The sequence below is a fragment of the Accipiter gentilis genome, chromosome 31 (genome assembly GCF_929443795.1).
Source record: "Accipiter gentilis chromosome 31, bAccGen1.1, whole genome shotgun sequence".
NCBI lineage: Eukaryota > Metazoa > Chordata > Aves > Accipitriformes > Accipitridae > Astur > Astur gentilis.
Window position 1 is genome coordinate 9,599,887 of NC_064910.1, and position 20,728 is coordinate 9,620,614.

The following is a 20,728-nucleotide window of genomic DNA, read 5'->3' on the forward strand; positions in this document are numbered from 1 at the left end:
TCAGAGCAGGGACACGAGTAGCTTTGAGGAGCTCCGTCTAGGGAAAACCCAGCGAGGTGCTCTCCCTGCGCCTCACTGGAAGCATGCCAGGGCAGAGACAAAGTTGGCCTGAGCAGCGACTTTCTAGGTTTCCCCTTGTTTCCAGGGGAGAACAAACCCTACTAATCTAAATTAGGCTGCAATGCTGGGACAAAGGCATACTGCATAGCATATTGCAAAGGTAAGGGATGTTGTCCGAGCAAATACTGTGCTTGCTGCGCATTATCTACAGTTCAGTTAATTAGGCAATAATTTAAACTCTGGCTGATTTTAGGGGCAGTAGTTTTTCATTTTGTATCCCATCCACATGGCCTCAGTTTTCAAGTATGACAAGTGATGCTGTATGTTGGGTAACCTGCAAAAGGGTTTGATTTTTCAGAAGGTGTATGCCGGAGTCCACAAGTCAGGCCCTCACAAGCTATAAGAACCACAAAACTAAGCAACCAGAATCTGAAATACTTTTAGAAAAGCTCAGACCCTGTATTTGGAGGAGCTTGAAGGCACTTAGGAGAGATTCTTTGTTCAAAAACAGTTCAGAGAAGCCTTAGGATTCCCACTGCTTTTAGTTTAGTTTTCAGCTGTCTGTCGTACGTCTTCTATTAGCAGGTGGTGTTTGCTTTTGTGACAGTCGTGACTATAAAACCAACATCTATGGAAATAATCTTCATACTAATAGGACCATATTTATTTGGGGGAAAAAAGCCAATTTCTATGAGAAACTGAACTCCTTTAATATAATGAGTAGTACTTAAGCAATTAATTGATAATGTTTATCCATACATCAGCTCCAAAATACCCAAAGAGATACATCTCTTACCAGATCTTCCCAATCACAAAACTAAGCTTGGTACATCATTAATTTTTCCTACTGTACAGTAGGGGCTGGACTGGAATAAATAAATAATAGATGTTACAATCTGGGAAGTGTTGCTGAAAGTGAGCAGAAACGTGCTGAAATCACAGGGAGCCTTCCTGTAGACTTCAAAGACCTTGCAATCACATCTACAGTACTGAATATTCTATCTACTCCTAAAAGTTGTGACACATATCATTAGCTACTATGAGATTTAAGCAAGCATGTGACAGCTTGTTGCAATGCAAAGCGTAGCAACTGGGTTTAAGGACAGTCTGCTTTCCAAATCTTCAGGGTATTTTTTGTTTTTGGGGGAAGGGGTTGGTGGACTGCTGTCAAAATGACTTTTAAAACCCCTCTTGGAATCAGTCCGTATTCTGACTCCTCTAAAATAACTTACTAATATTAAGAAATAAAAAGTGTAATGAACACAATTAGCATTCCTGATACAATTGGCATAGCTGGAGAAAGTTTTTTTGGTTTGGTTTTGAAATATTTATGACTTGATTAATGAAACAAATAAACAGGACACCGTCTTGTTTTGGTATCAAAAGCTCTTTTGCCTCCTGGGCAGGCAGAGCTTTCATATAAAGCAGAGGGCAAACTTTCTGCTCTTAACAGGCAATGCCCCAGCTTGAAGAGAGGCTGGTTTGCCATTAAGAATCATGCTAAGTCAGCGGATGTAGTTTTTCCCTCTTCCTTAACCTACCATAGAAAACACTAGGAAATATAGTAGTTTAATGCTTAAGAATCCCTTTTGCTACTTGTGTGTCAATAAGAAAATGCTTTCATGTTTGTTTTTTTTCTTTAAATTAGTCTAAGGCTAACCATTACAGGATATTTGACATGTAATTAAACATTAAAATTTAGCCAAACACGCAGTCATCACACTCGCTCCATCCCCAGGAAAAAAAAGTAAGCAATTAATCTTTAAATCCTTTTTAATAAATGAATATTCATTCATCTATATTTTCATAAAGCATCTCTTCATCATTCCATTTTACTATTCTTTTTTTTTTTTTTTCACTGCTGAAGAATACCAAAAATACATAGATGTGCCTTAAGCAAAAAAGACTGGGTTTTAGTTTATCTTTACAATGGGATGAAACCAACTTAGAGTTAAACCACCATAATATTTCTACTGTTTATTGCCCCTTTGGGCTATAACACAATATAGTTCCAGTTTTCTTTTTTTTTTTAATGCCTTTTACAAACAAATGATGTGTAAATGTTATTTATAGTAGTGTTGAGTTAGAAAGGAGTTAATTAGCTATGAAATACATTACTCTGGTGCAATTTGGTTGAAATCACGATTTTTAGTCTTAAAGCCATCTATGGTTAAAATCACACACTGCAGCTAGCATACAGGGTCAAGAGCCAGAAAATGGGAGGTCAAGGCAAACACTGTTCTTAACACATGGTTATGTGTGTGTGTGTGTGTCTGTGTGTAAGAAGTGGTGCTGGGACCGGAGGAAGGGAATTGGCAAAAAAAGGCACAAAAATGCGTGTTAAAGATGAAGTGTTAACCTTAAGTGAGATTTTCTTGGCTTTTTTCAAGTCAAACCAAGACTTGTATCTGTTCAAGGTTCAGGCTCCTTCTGCCCCATGGAACTCAACTGGACTGATGAATATGAAATCTCGTGAAAAAGCTGAATCATGCAACTGCCCACTGTTTGCAATGACAGGCAAGGTGGGGAGTACAATTTCATGAACGGGGCTGCAGTAACACACTGCCCTCCATTTGTGCAAAGGGTAAGAGAGAGAGGGTCCTCAGAGACTCAGTTCTCGTGACCATGTGGGGTCTTGAAAATGCACATCAACTCTTTGCTCTGGCCAGACAGTAATTTTCAGTCAGCTTGGAAACCATGGCTGAAGCCACTGCAGAACTGATTTCAGTGGGATTTGGAGTACACATTTCTATCACAACTAAAAAGTCTCTTCTTCTTGTTGAAGATCTCTGCCTGACCACACGATTTCTAGGACTGGGGCTTGAAGAAAAGAGGGAACTGTGATTAAATCATGAGGGTGGGACCACTCTCTTCTTGAATCTCATTTTTCAGGGTAGTTCTTTAGGGCACTTACTGAAAGACTTGCTCGAAGATCATTTCATTAGTGTAATTTCTCTAAAGCAAAGCCTACCATTTTTAAGTTTTATTAAAATCAATTCTTTTTGTTTAATTATATTTTGTTATTAGGATAAAAACTTGGGAGGGCTTTTCGACAATTCTACCAACTATGTACTTTTGGAGGGTGCTTATTGTTTAGTTACTTCGATTATAATGACGACAATGTGCTCTAGAATCCCTTCACAGTTTGAAGAGATATTAGAGAGCTCATAATACACTGTGGTTTACCAATGGGAGCTAATACTGAGGAGCTTTTAAAACCCAGGTTTTTCTGCTCCAGCTATACGGGTTCCTTTGAGGCTCTTCATACTGTACAGTTGTCTGCAGATACAGTGCTTAAAAACTGCAGTTACAGCCACTTTGCACCACTGCCAAGGATGCAGCAGGACTGCGGAGCTTATCCTGCACACGCCGTCAGCCGAGGTTACGGTGAACGCTACCAGCTGGGGATCGCATTGCAGCTTTGCTGCAAGGCAACTGTGTGGAGCCCACTCCTGTTCAAGGGGCAGCCCCGAAGATGGGATTGCAACACAAACTTTGCAACCCAGGTTCATCTATGCTGAATTTCAGCCCAGAGCAAAGTTTCAGTTCAGCTGCAAATAGTCAGGGGTGGGAACAGTAACAGACCATACACAGCAGCAACACAAGTATCATTGCTCTACTCACAGATAAATCAAGTACTAGCGAGAACACAGGTCATTACAGAGCCAAGGCAGCCTTTTCAGTTTCATCCCTTTTTGTTGTTTTTGGTAGATGCATATCCACACATTTTTCTCCCATAGACGTTTCTAACTCTCATCCAAAGCTCTCCTTCTGCCAAAAATTCCCATCAATGTCCAGAGGAATTCTACATGCAGAGAACAGGCAGGGCTAAGCCTGAATTCTTTTTTTTTAGATCTATTTATGCTACTGTATTTGTTGTTATTTGAGAATGTACATGATAGAAATACTGTTTACAAAAAATATATCTTCTGTTCTTTAGAAAGGTTTAGTTCTGATAAACAACAAATTAAGTTTACAGATCTGAAATTGGCATACCTTGACGACTACAATCTACTAGACTGAAAACAGTTGGAATCCCAGTGAGGCAATGAATTGGGATGAAAACCAAAGTGGTCGCATTTGCATGAAGGATATGTTAGAACATAGGTAATGCTGAAACAAAACATACCATTTGCTATTTCTTGTGATCTGTGACGGCAGCACACTAGCTTGATAAGTGTATATGTATATATGTTCAGTATATAAATAAAATATGAAAATGCTCCATTACTGAATCAAAGTATCGGAAGTGCTCTATTTGCTCAATTCTAGAGAATAAAAAGTTGTAACATCACAGAAACAAAAATATGACATAGCATGCAGTCACGATAGCAAGCACAGGGAAGAAAAATATTGAGAAAATATACTTATATGCATATTATGCAAATATATTTTACATTAACATACAATGTTATACGAATGTTAAATAATGTGAATGCATGTTTAAAAAAGGCTACAGCTAGGTGGTTTCATGTCAAAGTAGCAAATAACCTGAGACATCTTCTATGCTTTCACTGGAATAACAATCTTTACATCTACAGCAGATGTAGAACACATTGACAGTAGTTGAATTTTCAGCTAATTTATACTAAAAATGTGCTGTTCTCTTTCAAAATGACATGGCAGCGGGAGCCAGTCCAAGGGAAGGAAAACGTGCTGTACATTTACAGTACTTACAAAAGTTTCATTTCACTGTTGATGGACACTTAAAATGCTTGTTTGAAATATTATGAACATGTATATGTCTCCAAAGACCTAGAGCAACACTCCCATGATCAGCTTGCTTACTGCAGAAGAGAAAGCAAGAGATCATTAAAAATTATGCCCATTAACGACTGGGAAAAAATGTATTATGACATATATAAACCCAAGAAATTTTAGCAAAGAAAAATAAATTTGGCTTGATGAAATCATAGTTGATGGATCTGCAATATAAATGACTTATTTTAAGCTTACCAGTGTAACTCTACCGCTTTATGATTACTGTGTATAGCAGCATTTACAAACAATGTTACTACTGACTTTATACACGATTACAGCTGTTTGAAAATTTCTATGACAATCAAAGTTTTGTAGTGATAATACACAACACTTACTTTCTCAAGGCTCGTTGTTTTGATGACACACCTGCCTTTTGATTTAAAAAGTTCCTCTGAAGTGCCTTCTATGTTAAAGTGTCCATAACCTCAGAACGAATGTGTACATGTGTGTGTGCATACATATACTTTTGCTTTGTGGTATGTGCTTTTAAGTACACACAATTCTTTGCTACATGTATTCACACATACATGAGTATGGTCTATGTAGTAAAAGTTCATATATATATATTTTTATATATAAATATATATATAAACTCTGCAGGCAAGTAGTACTTCACTTGTTATAATTGAAGTCCTTTAAAAAAGTTCAGTCACTCAGTTAACATAGTATAGCCAGTAAATTAAGTTGAAAAGAGAAAACGTGAATGGAAACACCATTCTTGACCATCTGTCAATGGCATTCACATCTGTTAGATCAGGGATTTTTATTTTCAGTTGTGAAGACCTTCTTCGTAAATGGCCTCTCTTGCTGTGGGAGCCTGTTCTTTCTGACGAACGCCTTCCAAGGCTTTCGCGATGTGAGCTTTGTTTTCTGTACTGGATTCCTGAGTTGTCAAAGGATATCGTTGAATTTCGTGCATCCGTAACACTGGTGGTAACCTCATTGCTTGCCACCTCATTGTGAATTTCAAGCGATGTTAGCAGAATGTTTCCATGGGTGTCCACCTAGGGGACAAAAATAGAAATAGAAATTGTTTCAAAAGACTTGACATCTATCAGCAGAATGTGGGTGTAATTTAAAATTCCAAACCCATACATATTTTAAGAAAGCATGTATTCATTTTAAGCATGTGATAATCTTAGAAAAAAATGGCAATACTCAGCTGCTTAAAATTAGGCAAGTACTTAAATACTTTTACAAACAGGGTTATCATCATACTACCAACACCCAGTACAAAGGCATATTTTGCAAAACCAATCATTTTCCTCTCCCTCTAAACCAGCTGCATTTTAAAAGGTGGTGTAGTTCAGTGAAATCTCTGCATTGCTGGCAATGGAGGGAGTGGGTAAGAGATGGATTCTCTCTCTACTACAGTAGGAACTTAAATTAAACTGGACTAACCTTCTTCTATCTGGATTTAAAGCCAGATGAAAAAAGTGCCTTTGAAAGTTGCTAAAATTACAAGAATATTTCTGACCCGCTGAACAATTTGCACTTTGCAATCACAGAGCTTATTTAAAACTTTTCTCTTAAACTTTTTCTTCCAAAGTCATTTGCACAGTTTTCCACTCATGGCAATGCTTAACTGCAGAGCTTTTCCACCTGGGTAAGTCATCTCAAGACCAATGAACTTAGACATGGAAGAAGGCTGCTGAACTGGGGAAATAAGTGGCACTCTTCTCTTCCACCTCCATAGCCAAGAGGCAGTGAGCAGTGTTGAGCACAGGTGAGCAATGCAATGCCATTTTCAGTAATTAAGAGGAAGAGTCACTTAGTCTGGGCCAGCCTCTCCAGTCCCCCTGAGCAGTGACAGAGGAGGAGCAGCACAGAATTGGGTTTGGCTCCTTCAATCCACAAAAACTTCCAGTTCCCATGAGTGGCACTGACGAGAAGCTCCCAGACAATGCTGTCTTAGTCAGTATTTGGTAGCTTCCATGGTGGGGCACCACATCCCCTTGTGCCCCACGTCTTGCATGCTGGAGGATGGGCAGAGAACACAGCTGATGCAGGGATCAGCTCCAACTTTCCTGTCAGTTTTTGGGAAAGGAAAATGATGGCTGAAGGTAAAATAAATGCTCTGTGATGGGTATTTTCAGCCAGTTAACACATGTGTGACTGTTGAAGTGAACTCAGCTCCCCGTGTCAGAAATAGATAGTGAATCATGGCATACAGGATAATTTCCAGGTTTATGTATACAATTTATTAATCCACAATTCATCTTGCAATTAATACATTTCTCTAACCTGCCATATGATCTAGCTGTCTTAACTGTGCGGCAGTTGAACATCTCATCCTAGAAGCATATGTTTAAAAGTGGTTGAGAAAACACATATTGCCATGGCCTTTTGAAGTTTGTACAGTCATCTATACCACGTCCTTTGCAAGCTTTGTGTGATGCATTAAAAGTATGCGTAGCTACGTATCTGTCCATATGCATTTAGCTTTTTTCAATCTTGTTAAAATTCTGTAAAATGGATACTTCTTTCATCAATTACTGATGCTACAGCTTATCTTTTCTCAGTGAAAACAATTATAATAGTATATCAGTAATGCTTTGCCAAGCTGCTTGCAAATGGAAAAAGAATACAAAATGCTATGAATGACATGCAGGAAAGTAGAAAAAAATATCCTAAGGTATCCAGCAAATCCTGCTGTTGTAGGCAACAGCACATTACGCTGATGAGTGCCCATAAATAAAAATAAACAATGTTAACCAAAATAATGGGATGGAGAATCCTCAGTGGTGATTAAGAAGAATTTATTTTCCCCAGGGCAAAACCCCATTGGGTACAAAAGTATGAGCTTGAGGTTTGTAGAAACACGTTCACACTGTTGAGCAGTATCTGTAACCAGGGAATACACACAGCTGTAAAATACAGCCATGGATATTATCACTACTTACGGTGGTCTCTGAAAAGAACAGATTCAGTTTTCTCTGTTTTTTTTTCAGAGAGTACAAATTATCATCAGGATTTGTAACACCATTGTGCAAAATATCTCCGCAATCTGCATTTTCCTTAGGAAGCTTAAAACTAAATCTCTCATCCAGGCCCCCACAGTGTCACATGTCATCTCCTTTCCCATCTCATCCCAGGCTTTGAGAAATGTCCTTCACCTTACTAAAAACGCCCCAGCAGAGACCATTTTGCTGGGCTCCACTCTGACAGCATTGCCTTCCCCTTGCAGGTCTCTGCTCGCTTTCCTTCCACCACCACAGATGTCAGCTGCTCTTTCCCTCAGGGCTTCCTGATCTCTCCTGATGCTGTCTGCCACCTGCATATATACAGACATTAGCCCATCCATGGGTACTTTGCCCTTCTAGATGAGCCTGGATTTTCATAAGTGAGGTGTCGGCTGAAAGCTTGTATTCTGGAGGGTACACCTATGTATTCAGGCTTCTCCTGCCCAAGGAATTAATTTTATTCCACTTATTTCATTGCACTGCATTGCCTTCTTCACCTTATCTGCCAACCTTACGTGCCACACTAATGTGGCTTCTGCCTCCGATCTGCCAATGATGTTGTCACTTTTTGCTGCTCATCACTGCATCTATAAATCAAACTAGAAAGGTGGTCAAGAAAGTTGCAATGTTTGTGTAAATGCTTTGTCTGAAGATACCATTGTGTCCTATGAAGTTGCATGACAGGATATATTTTCTCAAAATGTCAGATGAAACATATTTGGAAACATTTTGAAATGCATCTCTTTGTTAACAGAGCAACAGACTTGCATGTCAAATACAAGCAAGGAGGAGATGGAGAGAAGGGGTCTACAGAAACTGAAATCAGGCTTCTGGTCCACAGATAATCTTGAGATCTATTCCTGCTTTTCCTGCAAATTGTATTGATTCCTTCAGAGGTTTTGGATAAACCACCTAGGCCCTCAACAACATTAGAACAATATATGCTAATGCTTTGTGACAATCGTAAGGTGATGTTGTGAAATATGAATATTTAACGCACGCAACATGTTAAAAAGTATTTGCATGTAAGCATGACTTCTGAATGATTTATGCAACAATTTACATGACGTTGACAAATGTACACAAGCTTTCAATGAATAAAGAAGAAAACCAATAATGGCAGGGTATCCTGTGCAAGTCAACTCATGTTTGCCTGAATATACAGGTAAGGCAAATTCCTCCATCAGTGTTGCTCAGTGGCTCCAGGGAAAATGTTATCCCGGGTAGAGATATAGATTAAGAAAAGCAGCTGAATCAATTACAGTCATGGCTACACATGATGAACAAGGCCAATGTCTTTAATAAAACTTTAGTTTTACTCCTTATGAACCTTAGAACATAATTTTATCACCTGGCTCAAAAATGTCACTTTCTGCGCATTGGAAATCTCTCCCTCCCCCCCCAACCCCGAACTGTTAACGCCAGGCTTTGCTCTCGAACCTTGTTAGCAATTGGAGAGATTGCACTGTGGATTTGGCCAATTTCCCCTCACTCCTTACCATCTTTTTTTAACCTACATAATTCTCTTTTTTGCCTTCTCTGCCAGCCCTGTGCCTCCATGCTTCTAATAGCCTCCTGCCCACTGTGGCTCCACCTGAAGCCATTCATTGCCGTTTCCCCACTGCGTTCTCCACTGCTGGTGCCCCCATCTCCTCCTCAACACAAGCCAGGGCTGACTGTTTCCATGGAGTGTTTCCCAGTGAGCTCATCAAAGCACATGGAAACACCTGAGTACCAAATCATTAATTAATTCCCTGCTGAATCAGCATGGATCCAAATATGCAAAACTGATGCTCTTATTTCAGTACCAGTTTTAATCAAACCCCATCCCTCCCACCTCTGAATAACTGCAGCTCCTATACTGGGGTGAAATGATTGAATCTCACATAACTCCGTTTGGAGGCTGAAAAGCCTAAAATGCTGTGCAACCTTTTATACATGGAAAACCAGATTCACATTTGAAGGTTCACCATTTCTGAACTAGACATATTACAGTACAAATAAAAAATCCAAAGACTTTAGCAGCCTAATGTCATTATACAAAAATGACCATAACTTACCTAACTGAAGCCTGAAAGAGGAGAATTAAGATAAGGCTTCACAAAGAACCTCTGGTCCTTGCTCTTGGAGGAGCACCACGTCACCAATGGGCTCCACTTGAAATGTATGTTGTAGGTATGAAACTTCAACACCCTTTTACACCTGGAAAGTCCTGAATCTACTTCTTAATTCTAAACAAGATACCAGCTCATTTTAGATGTTAAGTATTATATTTTTAAAGAAATGAAAGACAAGAGCTGTTATTGAATACCTTTCTTCAATCAAGATTCTTGGAAAACTTCAGCTTTAATGCCAGTTTGAAAAAAATTTTACTAGGGTCAGGAAACTACCATGAGGTTTGATTTACTATTAGGTAGTGTCTGAATTATTTCAGGTTCATTTAGTCCTCTGTTTAATATTCCATAAATTTTAAGGAGTACTTCACAATGAAATCTCTTTTTCTTCATAAGCCTTTCACTCAACTACACAAAAAGAAAAAGAGGAAGCATCTTGCTCAAACCCCATAGGTATGTTTAGGAGTTCATCAATCCCAAATTTTTAAATACCATGTAAACACTTTCCATTATATGAAGCAATATAAATGCAAATAGCGGGTTTAAATAACAGCATGAGAAGCTGTCTCTGTAGTTAGTCTTGCATTATTTTACATCAAAATTACTATTCAAGTACATCATGCCACAAAATAGATCTCCCCTTAAAAGTATAAAAAAATGGGAATTATTTTTGGTGGAAATTGTAATCTAGACTCCAGCTACCTGATTCTCACCTGATCTGCCCTGCTGCAAGCATTTATGGTTTTGCAAGGGGTAAACTACCTGGTAGCAGTCTTCATCTTCTTTACTTATGCATAAATGGCTTTCCAACATGCAGAACAGTATACAATCAGGCCCTAAGTGTTATCTGTGCAAAATTCATTGACCACGTTATGCCTTGGATATTTTTAAAATCATTTAAAACTGCAAGCACAACAAAAATGGTATTGTTGAGTGTTCTCGCTGAGCCTAAAAGCTGGTACTTCTCTCACTACCGTTTTAGTATTTTATATTAATTAATAAGCACAAACAAATGAAAGAGGGAATTATGTTATATAAGCCTAACAGATGAGCCCAGGGTAGCCAGCAGAACTGGGAAGATGGAGAGATCTTGAAAAACAAGGAAAGTATGAAGAAGAAGAAGAATTAGGAACTTTCATATTAATGTCACTGTCCACCAAATAAGAATGGAGTTTGACAATAAACCTTGATGTATTTGAACAGAAGAAGAAAAGGAAATAAATGTATGGTCTTCCCTTGCCCTGTATTTCACACTGTCTGGATTCTTACAATCTCTGGGCTGTACTATGGATTGCACGTACAATCCTTCTTACTGTCTCTGGATTTGCACCATTCATACTTGTGCCAAGTGGCTGCAGAACAAAATTAGTACATGTATGAGTCTCCCAGTGCACACTGCATGTCCCCATCATAAGTGCTACAGGATGAGAGTTCTTCCCACAAGAACTGCTCATCACCCTTGACAGATATTTTTCAAAACTTGGCACCTACTCATCACAGTCATTTTTCAGAAATATCCCACTGTTCAAAACAGCACTGAAGAAAGTATCCAGGCAAGATGCACAGGAGAACACTGCCAGCTTTGCTATTCTCATATTTCCCAATTTAAACTGAGTGATAATTCTGCCACAGCAGCCAAGATATTCATTCTCAGAATAAAATCCCACTTGTGACAAGGGTTGCTACAATTAACAATTCTATAAAAGTGCTAAGTACATGTAAGTGGCCTGAGCCTCTGTTCTCAGCAATGCCTGGTGGGAAGCTGCTGCCTTGGCTGACAGCAGGGGTTTGAACCAGGAATCTCCAGAGCTAAAAAAACATGCAGGGACTGCCTGACGAGAAGGGCCTTTTTATAAAGGGTTATGCATTATTTTTGTACAAAGGAAGCTCTTCCCACATGTCTGACAGCCATGGGGAGTTGCAGCTTGAATAAGCTTGTGTGATACTTACCCTCCTGATTGATACCCTGGGGCTGAACTTTTGGTGCCACCAAACCGAAAACGTAAATTGCCACAGCTTGAACTAAGAAGTAATAGTTTTAGCAGGGGACTGTAACAAATCATAACCTCTGTGGATTGGCCCAGAAGGAGCAATGTCCAAAACACATGCTCACCAGCTGATTATGCTAGTAGCCTCTACCACAAGAGAGAACAACAAGTGAGAACAGGATTGCCTTAAAGCTCTCTCATGCTGATTTAGTTGTAAATTAGGCTATATCTGAGCCTTATTTAAAAGAAACAATTCATGTAGCAAAACTGAAAGTGCCAAAGCAAACAGGAGAAACAGAATTGATCCATAACGATGGTGATCAATTTTCAAGGGAAAACGTTTTACAGGCCACCTATTCTTTTCTGACAGTCCTTCCACAAACAGAGGACTTTAATTTAGGCACTGATACCATAGGCAGGAGAAATATTTTATGAAAAATCAAGGTTCAGTTCTTTATCCTAGAGCTTGTCCTTATATATGAAGCACTGCATCAAGGTTTTCAAGAGTTTTAAATCCAAAACTGGTACATGTATGAAAATTGGTTATACACAAAAAAGGAGCATCCTACGTTTGTCTCCAGTAACTATGGTTTACTGGGATAGGCTGGAAAAGTTCAGCAAGGAATACTATTTACAGTGCATTATCTGAAATAAAATGTGATGCAAAAGCAGTCAAAAGAAGAGCTGGCTAAGTGTAAAATTTTCTTTGTAGTCAGCTGCTGATCCACAGATGAGTCATTCATAAAGGCTCGCTCAGGTTTCATCTCATCACCAGTTCTGAATCTTCTGAAACCATTTCCAGAGGTTCAGTTTAGCCAGATGTGCCTCAGTCGTCATGCCACCTTCACCTGTGCTACACGGGAGAATACAGGGCAGTTTTCCTCTCCCCACCACTTTTCTTCGTCACCTCTGCAACAGGAGGATACTGTCTGTGCTGTTTCCATGCTACAAGGGCTCTTCTTTCCCTTATGCCTGGAGCTATTGGTTTTGTTGGCTTTAATACACGGGCAGAGCTGGACAGAAAGCCATAATGGGAGCACTGAAGCCAACAGGCAGCTCAGCGGCAGCAGCTGGTGGAGCCCTCCTCAATCCAGGAAGCCTCAGTGGCAGCGTATCAGGAACAACTCAGAGAGAAGTGCTTAAAAGCTCGGCATTTGAGAGGCATGTCCACAGCAGCAGCATCAACATGGAGATGGCTGTGCCAGTGTTGGCTTTTCAAACCCGTAACCTCTGATGCAAGACAATGCAAATGCATTAGGAAGCAGAGTTACTGAGCATGAACAGTGGCTGCTTTGCAAAGCAATTATCAAATAAAACACAGACATCCCCACATCTGTGGATTTTGTGGCCTAGAACATTTTTGTTATTAAAATTCTTCCAGTCTACAATTAAATTAGACTAGGAAAGCATGAAAAGCCCTTCTGCTGATATAAGAGTGTTTATAACCAAGCCTGCTAGCCTGCACACCAGACTTCGGTTCTCTGACGTGTAAAAAATGAACTACAATACCAGTGTCCATACTGGTTCTACTGCTTTCCATCGGCTATAACACTACTGAGTGAAAATAATGCCGCATTTTCCCTCATCCTCCTCTTGTTCCCTTTGCCTGAGAGACAGACACTGCCTCAGCAGCGCTCCCAGTCTTGGGCACCATAAGAGCAACGCTCAAACTCAGGCAATATGTTGTGCTGTCTCTGCTCTGCTAGTGCTGCCTCCCAATGCAAACAAGCGATTTCCACAGTGCCGCAGCCCCTCATGTCTGAGCACTGACTCAGGCTGGACCCTATACAGCCCAGAGTCATTCTGTCACTATACCCACAAGTTACAGCATCTGATATGGACAATAAATGGACTAATGTTTATTTATTTATTTGGTTTTGTTTCTTTTTTTTTTTTTCCCTAGTGCTCTGAGCAAGCACTCTAAATCAATGATAGGGAGCTCATGCACACAGTTCATATACAAGCAAATTCAATTACTAAAACAAAACAGCAACACAAATCAACCCAAAATGGTAGTCTTAGAGACAAACTAAAAATAGTGCCTTCTTCCAGTTTTATATCGGAACTGTCTTCAATCTCCTTTCCAGCACAGTGTACATTTTGACAGTCATCAAATAGTGGTGATAACTGCAAAGGGGGCTGCCTGTTTTTAGGCACTCTCCCATTCTTTAAAAATGTTGCTCAGCCCCAAATCATGTGAGATCTGAAATATCTCCCAGGATTAGAAACCTTCCCTTTCTGAATGGAAATACACTCCATGGAAGCCTGAAGCCTCACCAAAACAAAACCCCCCAGTTACTTCCATGAACTTGCCCAAGGTAGTCTTCATCTGTGGCTCTGAGCCTTCCTTACTGTGCAGTATCCCCTCCAGTCTGTGAGCCTCTCCCAGGACATCCAGCCCCTAAGTCCCAACTCTAAAGCAAGCAAATGCCAAGCAGCTGCTATTTCCATCAGATTCAATGATCTTCAAGAGCCACCAGAGAACAGGTTGGAAGTTAATGCCTCCTTAATGCCCTTGAAGAGGTCAGACCCAACGCTGCAGAGGTTTCAGGTACTGTCTTCCATGGGAAGTATGTTAAAAAAGTCTGCATGACCACCTGTCCTGCTACGTCCATGTATGCCTGTACAGCATGGTACATGGTGGGCACAATCCAGAACCACGGAAACCATTTTCCTTCTTCAGGGCTATGATGTCTGGAAGCCCTGGTAAACTTTGTCCAAGGTAGATCTCCTAGATGGATTTTCCCTGAGCTGCTCATCCTGAAAGCACTGGGACCTCTTACCTGCTCTAAGCAATTCCCTCTGCTTTGCATTTGCCAGTGTTTTTCAAATCAGAAATTCAGATTTGACATCCTACATCCACTGAATCTGCATTTTCTGTCTATGCTTTGTTTCAAAGGAAGATTTCTGATCAGCTCTAGCTAATGTCCCCTGTCTTTTCCTGTTGTATGCTGGCACTGCTTCTCTGAAGGCACTGAATCCAGTGACTGCAACAAAGCTCTGTTGACTTCACCAGCTGAGGCCTGGAAACAAAATGTTTTCCACAGAGAATGGAACCATATCTCATTATTTATCCTAGATCATTTGAACAGCAAATATTCACAGTTAGTATATGTGTTCTACAAAGCATACAGAGTTCCCTTTCACAGCTGGGGACTACAAGGGACAAAGCAACACACTCTTCTTTCAGTTCTGGTGTGCTGAATTTGTATCCCAATTTCATTCATGTATGGTTGCTATTAAACCAGCAGAAAATTCAAAAAAGTCCACAGTATTTGCTTAGAATGGTCCGGAAAGAAAAGGTTGTAATCAAAAAGTGAGGGGGAAAAAAAAAAAAGGGTTGATGTATGGTATGCTCAGATCTGGGATTTAAAAATGACATGATCTGGGTGTGAAAATCCCCCGTGTTCATTAGTTAAGGTTCATATGCTTCTTTTGACAATATAGACCAACTGATCTCAAGATAGAAGAACAGGAAGGCATAGGTGCTATTGGGCCCATTAGCAAGACTTGTACTGAATTATGTAAATCATTTAAATGGATGAGATTCACCAGATGGTTTCTATTGGGAGAACTGAACCTTAGTGCATACATCTGCATCACGTGCTTGCAGCTAAAATCTTCTCATTACTTTCAGTTGTAATACTCTATTTTTCCCCATCTGCTTTTTTTATTATTATAACTATTTATTTTTCCACAGAAGGGAATTCATTCTTGCTGCTAGCTTAGTACTAAGCAGTGCTGCCAACTGCAATGAGAATTTGGTTTCATAATATAGTGGACAAAAATTAGTTTATTGGTTCAAAAATTATTTCACAGATATGAGTGTCGATAATTAGGTGTAGTTCTGCATTACATTTACTATAGCAGACAGATCATTAGGATAAAAAATACAACTTGTAATTACTTTTATGATACTGGTATTTAATAAACAGGTACTAGTTTTGTCACTGTGAACTCTTCTAATTTATAGCTGATAGAAAAAACAGTCTTACCCGACAAAACTGAATGAAAAAGCCTCATTGGGAGTATTTTAGTCAAAAAAGATGTTCTATTCAAACTGACACGGCTTGCTAACATCATATAGTGTTGAGTACCTTGAATTTTTCTTCCAAAGGGGGAAAAAAAAAAGTGTATTCATTGGATGAAGCAACACTCCGGGCAAGAAAATAGGCTGGAGTGTAATCAGCACAGACCATGCCAATACTGTGCTTCAGAAATCAATCTGAAAGTTTCTCTAGGAATCATAATTTTCTGCTGGTCTTAAACAGCAGCAGATGATGATGCCACACACAGCAGTTCAGCTATGCTGGCCAATTAATTAGCATGGCAGAACTAATCCTTTATCTGTGCTCTCCCATTCTAAATAGGTCTTCTCTAACCGAAGTGAGAAAAAGTATGCCTAGATCCTGGATTCCCTTAGGTCCTTAAAATCAGAGTTAAATTGTATTTGATTTACACAAAAAAATGTCTTTGTAGATCTGAGCCTTTATTTTCAAGCTAGGTGCACTCCCATTGTTTTCTTCTTCTTCTTACAGTTACTTGTCATACAGATCATACTCATTTTGATTTCTGTATGCCTAAATATATTCTTCTATGTAGGTTCTTGAATATAAAAATGCCAAAGTTTGTCCACAAAAAGACGTGGTTAGTGATGTTTTTATGGAAGCTTTTTTTGTTTATTTCATACAGTTAGTTTTTGTAATAAAAGAAAAGAGAGACTATATATAAATTAAAGAATCCTACCCGGTTGCCTTCAAACTTTGAGCGATCATTGTTTGCCTTTGCTGTTTTTTCTGCAAGCTTCTTCTGCCTTTGAGGGCCTTTTCCAAAGAAAATGTAATTGACAAAGGCGTATTCAAGTAAGGCCAAGAAGACGAATACAAAGCAGCCCATGAGATACATGTCAATGGCTTTAACATATGGAATTTTAGGCAAAGTCTCTCGCAGATGAGTGTTGATTGTTGTCATAGTCAGCACAGTTGTAATTCCTACACAAAGAAAAAAAAGAGCATATATCTTACAACTCCAAGCATACCATGTTTCAATTTTACTTTTGTTTTTGGCAAATCTGCCTTGTCAGTATGAAGAAGCTTAAAAGTTTGTGAAAGATATTTCGCAGGTGACATCACTGCAAATGAAAGCAAAATTAAAGTGTCATGCATTATTATTCTGTTACAGTATTTCCTTCATATGATCGGGGGAAGAGCTAACAAGGGGGCCTGGCACCACTGCCGTGAGTTAACGCAGCTTCATGGAAGGCAGGGTAGCTGTACTGAGGATCTCTTCCATGAAGACCAAAGTGATCTGCAACGGGAAGACAAATAGTCTGCCAAGCATCAGAAGGTGTGCCCTTCTAGCATGGTGCTGCTCACCACAAAGGAAAGACGTTTTTAAAAAGTAACAAAACTAATTAGGGGTCTGGATAGATAAAACCATGTGCACATATTAAGGCAGAGTGTTTGAATGGATTGTGAAAGATTCCTAATCATGCAGTTTTAAAATTTCTAAGAGTTAAGCAGTTGGATGAAGTTAGTCCTGTAGGGCCCCCCAGTAGCAGATGGATAGAGACAGGCACCTTTCTAGACCAGTTCACCCCATCTCTTTTAGACACCTATTTCAGGAAAGGACAATATAGAAGAGGGATTTGAGATGACTAGGTTAGAGTAGTAGTCTAATTTTTACAGAGAAAGAAGTGAGATGAGCAATGAGAGGCAGACCATGCCAGAGCAGGTATGTGCATTTGTGGAAAGAAAAAGCAAAGGAGGGAGAGCAGCATTTTTATAGTGATCAACTGGACACTAGTAAAGTACCTAGAAAATCTACAAGGTATGTCAAACCCTCATTTATTTACCTAAGCGTGGACATAGCACCTGAAAATGTATTACAGAGCACTGTTTTGAAAAGGTGGTAAGAAAAGAAAATTTATTGTCAGTCTGCTTGAATTCACAATAAACTGCAGGGTCTGTATCTCTGCTGGAAATTTTATGGGAATTGCAAATCACAGGTGGCTGAAAACACTGATTTGTGGAATAAGTCTACATTGGTAAAAGAGGCAAGCCATTCTCATAGGTCCCCTCCATTACTATTTTCTCTGATTCCATAATTATACCATCAGTTTGTAAGTAGTCACTAAAACGCAGGCAGAACAAAAATAAAGGATGAAAGAAAATTGCTGCCATATTATAAAGCACAGCTTCTTTTACCTGAAAAGACAGAAATAAAGACAATATAACTCAAAATCAATCTGTCGGTGTAAACAGTGTCACTCCAGGGAACTGTAGTAGTAGCCTATGAGATTCTGTAACAGGTATTTTGTATATTTAGTAGGTCGGTGTCATGCAGTTTTCAGTGCTTTTCCTCCAAACTGTGAAACAAGCGTGTGCTGATGTCAGATGTTCCATGGCTTGAAATACAGTGGAGACACACACAGCACAAGCTTATTTAAAAACTATATTGGGTATAACTCACTCACCTCTGTAGTAAAATGAGGAGTACAGCTGACACATGATTTTTACCTAAAGAAACTTCAACAAAGTCGCTAGAAAACCTCCAAGCCAGCACAAGAACAGGGGTGAGAAGGGTGGAGGACTGCATCAAACACTATCATATGTTTGCAGCCCAAGGGATTTCTCTAGCCTGAACTAGCTTGGTTTTTTTGTAGGATTACCTGCTGCTGCTTCCATAAGGGATTCCAAAAGTTACCCAGGATCAAATTGATTTTTGTATCAGAAATCCCACAGATTCCTTTTAACACACCCTAGGCATCTCACTAGCATCCCACAGATGCTTACCAAAGCCTAGGTCAACAAGGGACTTAGAAGCCTGCCCAGTGGGGGTTATGATGCCCACAATTTTGGTGCCTGTTCCCAGGCTGTAATCTAGATTCCAGAGCTAAATCCATAAAGGCCACACAGGAAGACTTTGGTGGCTCTCTTGGTGATCCAGAAGATGAAGCACACTGAATAGAAAGGTGGCTACCACTAACCAAAAGGAAATATATCCCCTGGGAGATCCTGACACTCTGCAGGCAAATGTCCTTCTGAAGATCAGTAATTTATTTTAAAGCACAGCTGGAGGGGAAGCAGCTGACACTCACCTATCATATAAAAATAGGATAATCTTGTGACTACAACCCTTCCCAAGAGTGACAACTCTTGAAATTATTTTTCTCCTTGCTCAAAAGACCAAATTTAGGAACTTCTAGGGCTAGCTAGCAAAAACTCAGTTTTGAGCAGAATTGGTAGTTTTGAGTATTTCTCATGAGATCAGCCCTGTATCAGCTTCTATCATCTGCACTGTTCAGAGCACACAGTCTCTGGAATGAGCTGGCCTTTGCCTGGGTTTCTCTATTGAGGCAACTACTTGGTTCAGTGCACGCTGGAGCACAGACAGTGTGTGCAGCAAGGGACCAGGGACAGGAGCAAAACATGGAAGCGAATGACTAGAATCAGGCTCTTGCAGAGAACACAGGCTTCCTGCAGGGGTTGAGTAAAAGCTTGTCTCCACGTCCCTAAGAACTGCGCAGGGAATCTTTCCTCTAACAAATAACCAGGCCAGCAGGCCTTACCCTCCTCTGTACTGCGCTTTTCAGAGCCACTTACATATGTCCAAAGATGCTATCTTGCCTTTAAACTTTGATACCATTTCATATCAGCTTCAGACTCGTAAGAAGGGCTATACAAAGGAACATAAGATTAGACCTATGGTACTGAACTTTATTATACAAACATCACAGACATAATCACCAAGGCACTAATTGTTTTCTCAGAAGAACCTATTACATGGATTTTCATCCTTTCAAAAGGACTTTCTATCAATCGGAAATAGAACCTCTGGGCTCCTGAGCTTGCCTTGAATGTAGTCTCCAACTTTTGTTCTAATATTTGTGTTATCACAGTATGGTACTTGAACTTGTGCTACAGAGAAACAGGCCACATGAGACAGTCCTGTTTCTTAAACAAGGAAAGACTGCATGAACTCATTATAGAAGGGTGTGGAATGTCACTGGGTTTGGAAACTTCTGTCTAACCTCTGTTCTCTGCAGTCCTGGCAGGCATGTAAAATCTAGACACTACCTGTTTGAAGTCCTCCCCTCACTCAGTCATAATGTCTCCAGGATGGATCTTTGGTATCCAGTAGTTCATTTATGACCCAGAGCTCAACAGCTCCAGAGCTGTTTGGCGTCTATGTCCCACCTCCCCTTAAGTTACTACTTAGCTGCAACCTGTTGAACATGCACTAGCTGCTGAGTGGTAATGCCAGATTCTGTCATGCCCATATGCACCAGCTAATCCACAGTATCTGTAGAATTACTGTACAGTAACTGCAGTTAATCTACAATATCTTCAATTATCCAAGTTCAGATGCTAGGATGCAATACTATATTGCACAAAGGTATAGGTGTAGCTGGCCAGCCTGCCTTGCTATGTGGGATCTTGGGAGGTAGGTGGTACAGAGATGGGGAATCTCATGGGCATGGGTTGGACTCACAGTTTGCTGTGGTACCTATCAGAAAAATAAGGGAACTAGGGAATATGTTCCTAGAGAGAATGTAGTAGGAAGTTATACAGCATAGGCTTAGTGTCAAGTTTTGGGAAGGAAGGCATGTGCTATTGGGAAGCACAGGGTTGAAGACAGGATTTGGGATGAAATGAGAGGCAGCAGTAGTCATAAGGATTATTTAGGGATCCATTTAATATTCCTTGTCTCTAGCTATCCCTGAGTATGCTTCTGTAATAGATGAAATATATCCTGTGAGCCACTTTCCCTTATTTAAAGGATACTTTGATCTGAAAAGGTCTTGGACTTGGATTACTAATCTGTGCCAAATGCATGTTTT

The 20,728-nt window shown here is 39.8% G+C and overlaps 1 protein-coding gene across 3 annotated transcripts in view; it reads right to left on the reverse strand.

The window, feature by feature from the left end:
- Positions 1-1,841: 1,841 nt before the first annotated feature.
- The window catches only part of GABRB3 (gamma-aminobutyric acid type A receptor subunit beta3), a 195,188-nt gene continuing 176,301 nt past the window's right edge, over positions 1,842-20,728 (reverse strand). For 2 of the 3 annotated variants that reach the window (XM_049834262.1, XM_049834263.1), the window contains 2 exons: positions 16,633-16,877; positions 1,842-5,825 (listed from right to left, as the gene is read on the reverse strand). In XM_049834262.1, the coding sequence (XP_049690219.1) occupies positions 5,475-5,825; positions 16,633-16,877 (596 nt within the window). In that variant the 3' untranslated portion in view covers positions 1,842-5,474. The remainder of the gene's footprint in view (positions 5,826-16,632; positions 16,878-20,728) is intronic. The other variant, XM_049834264.1, reaches the window with a different exon arrangement.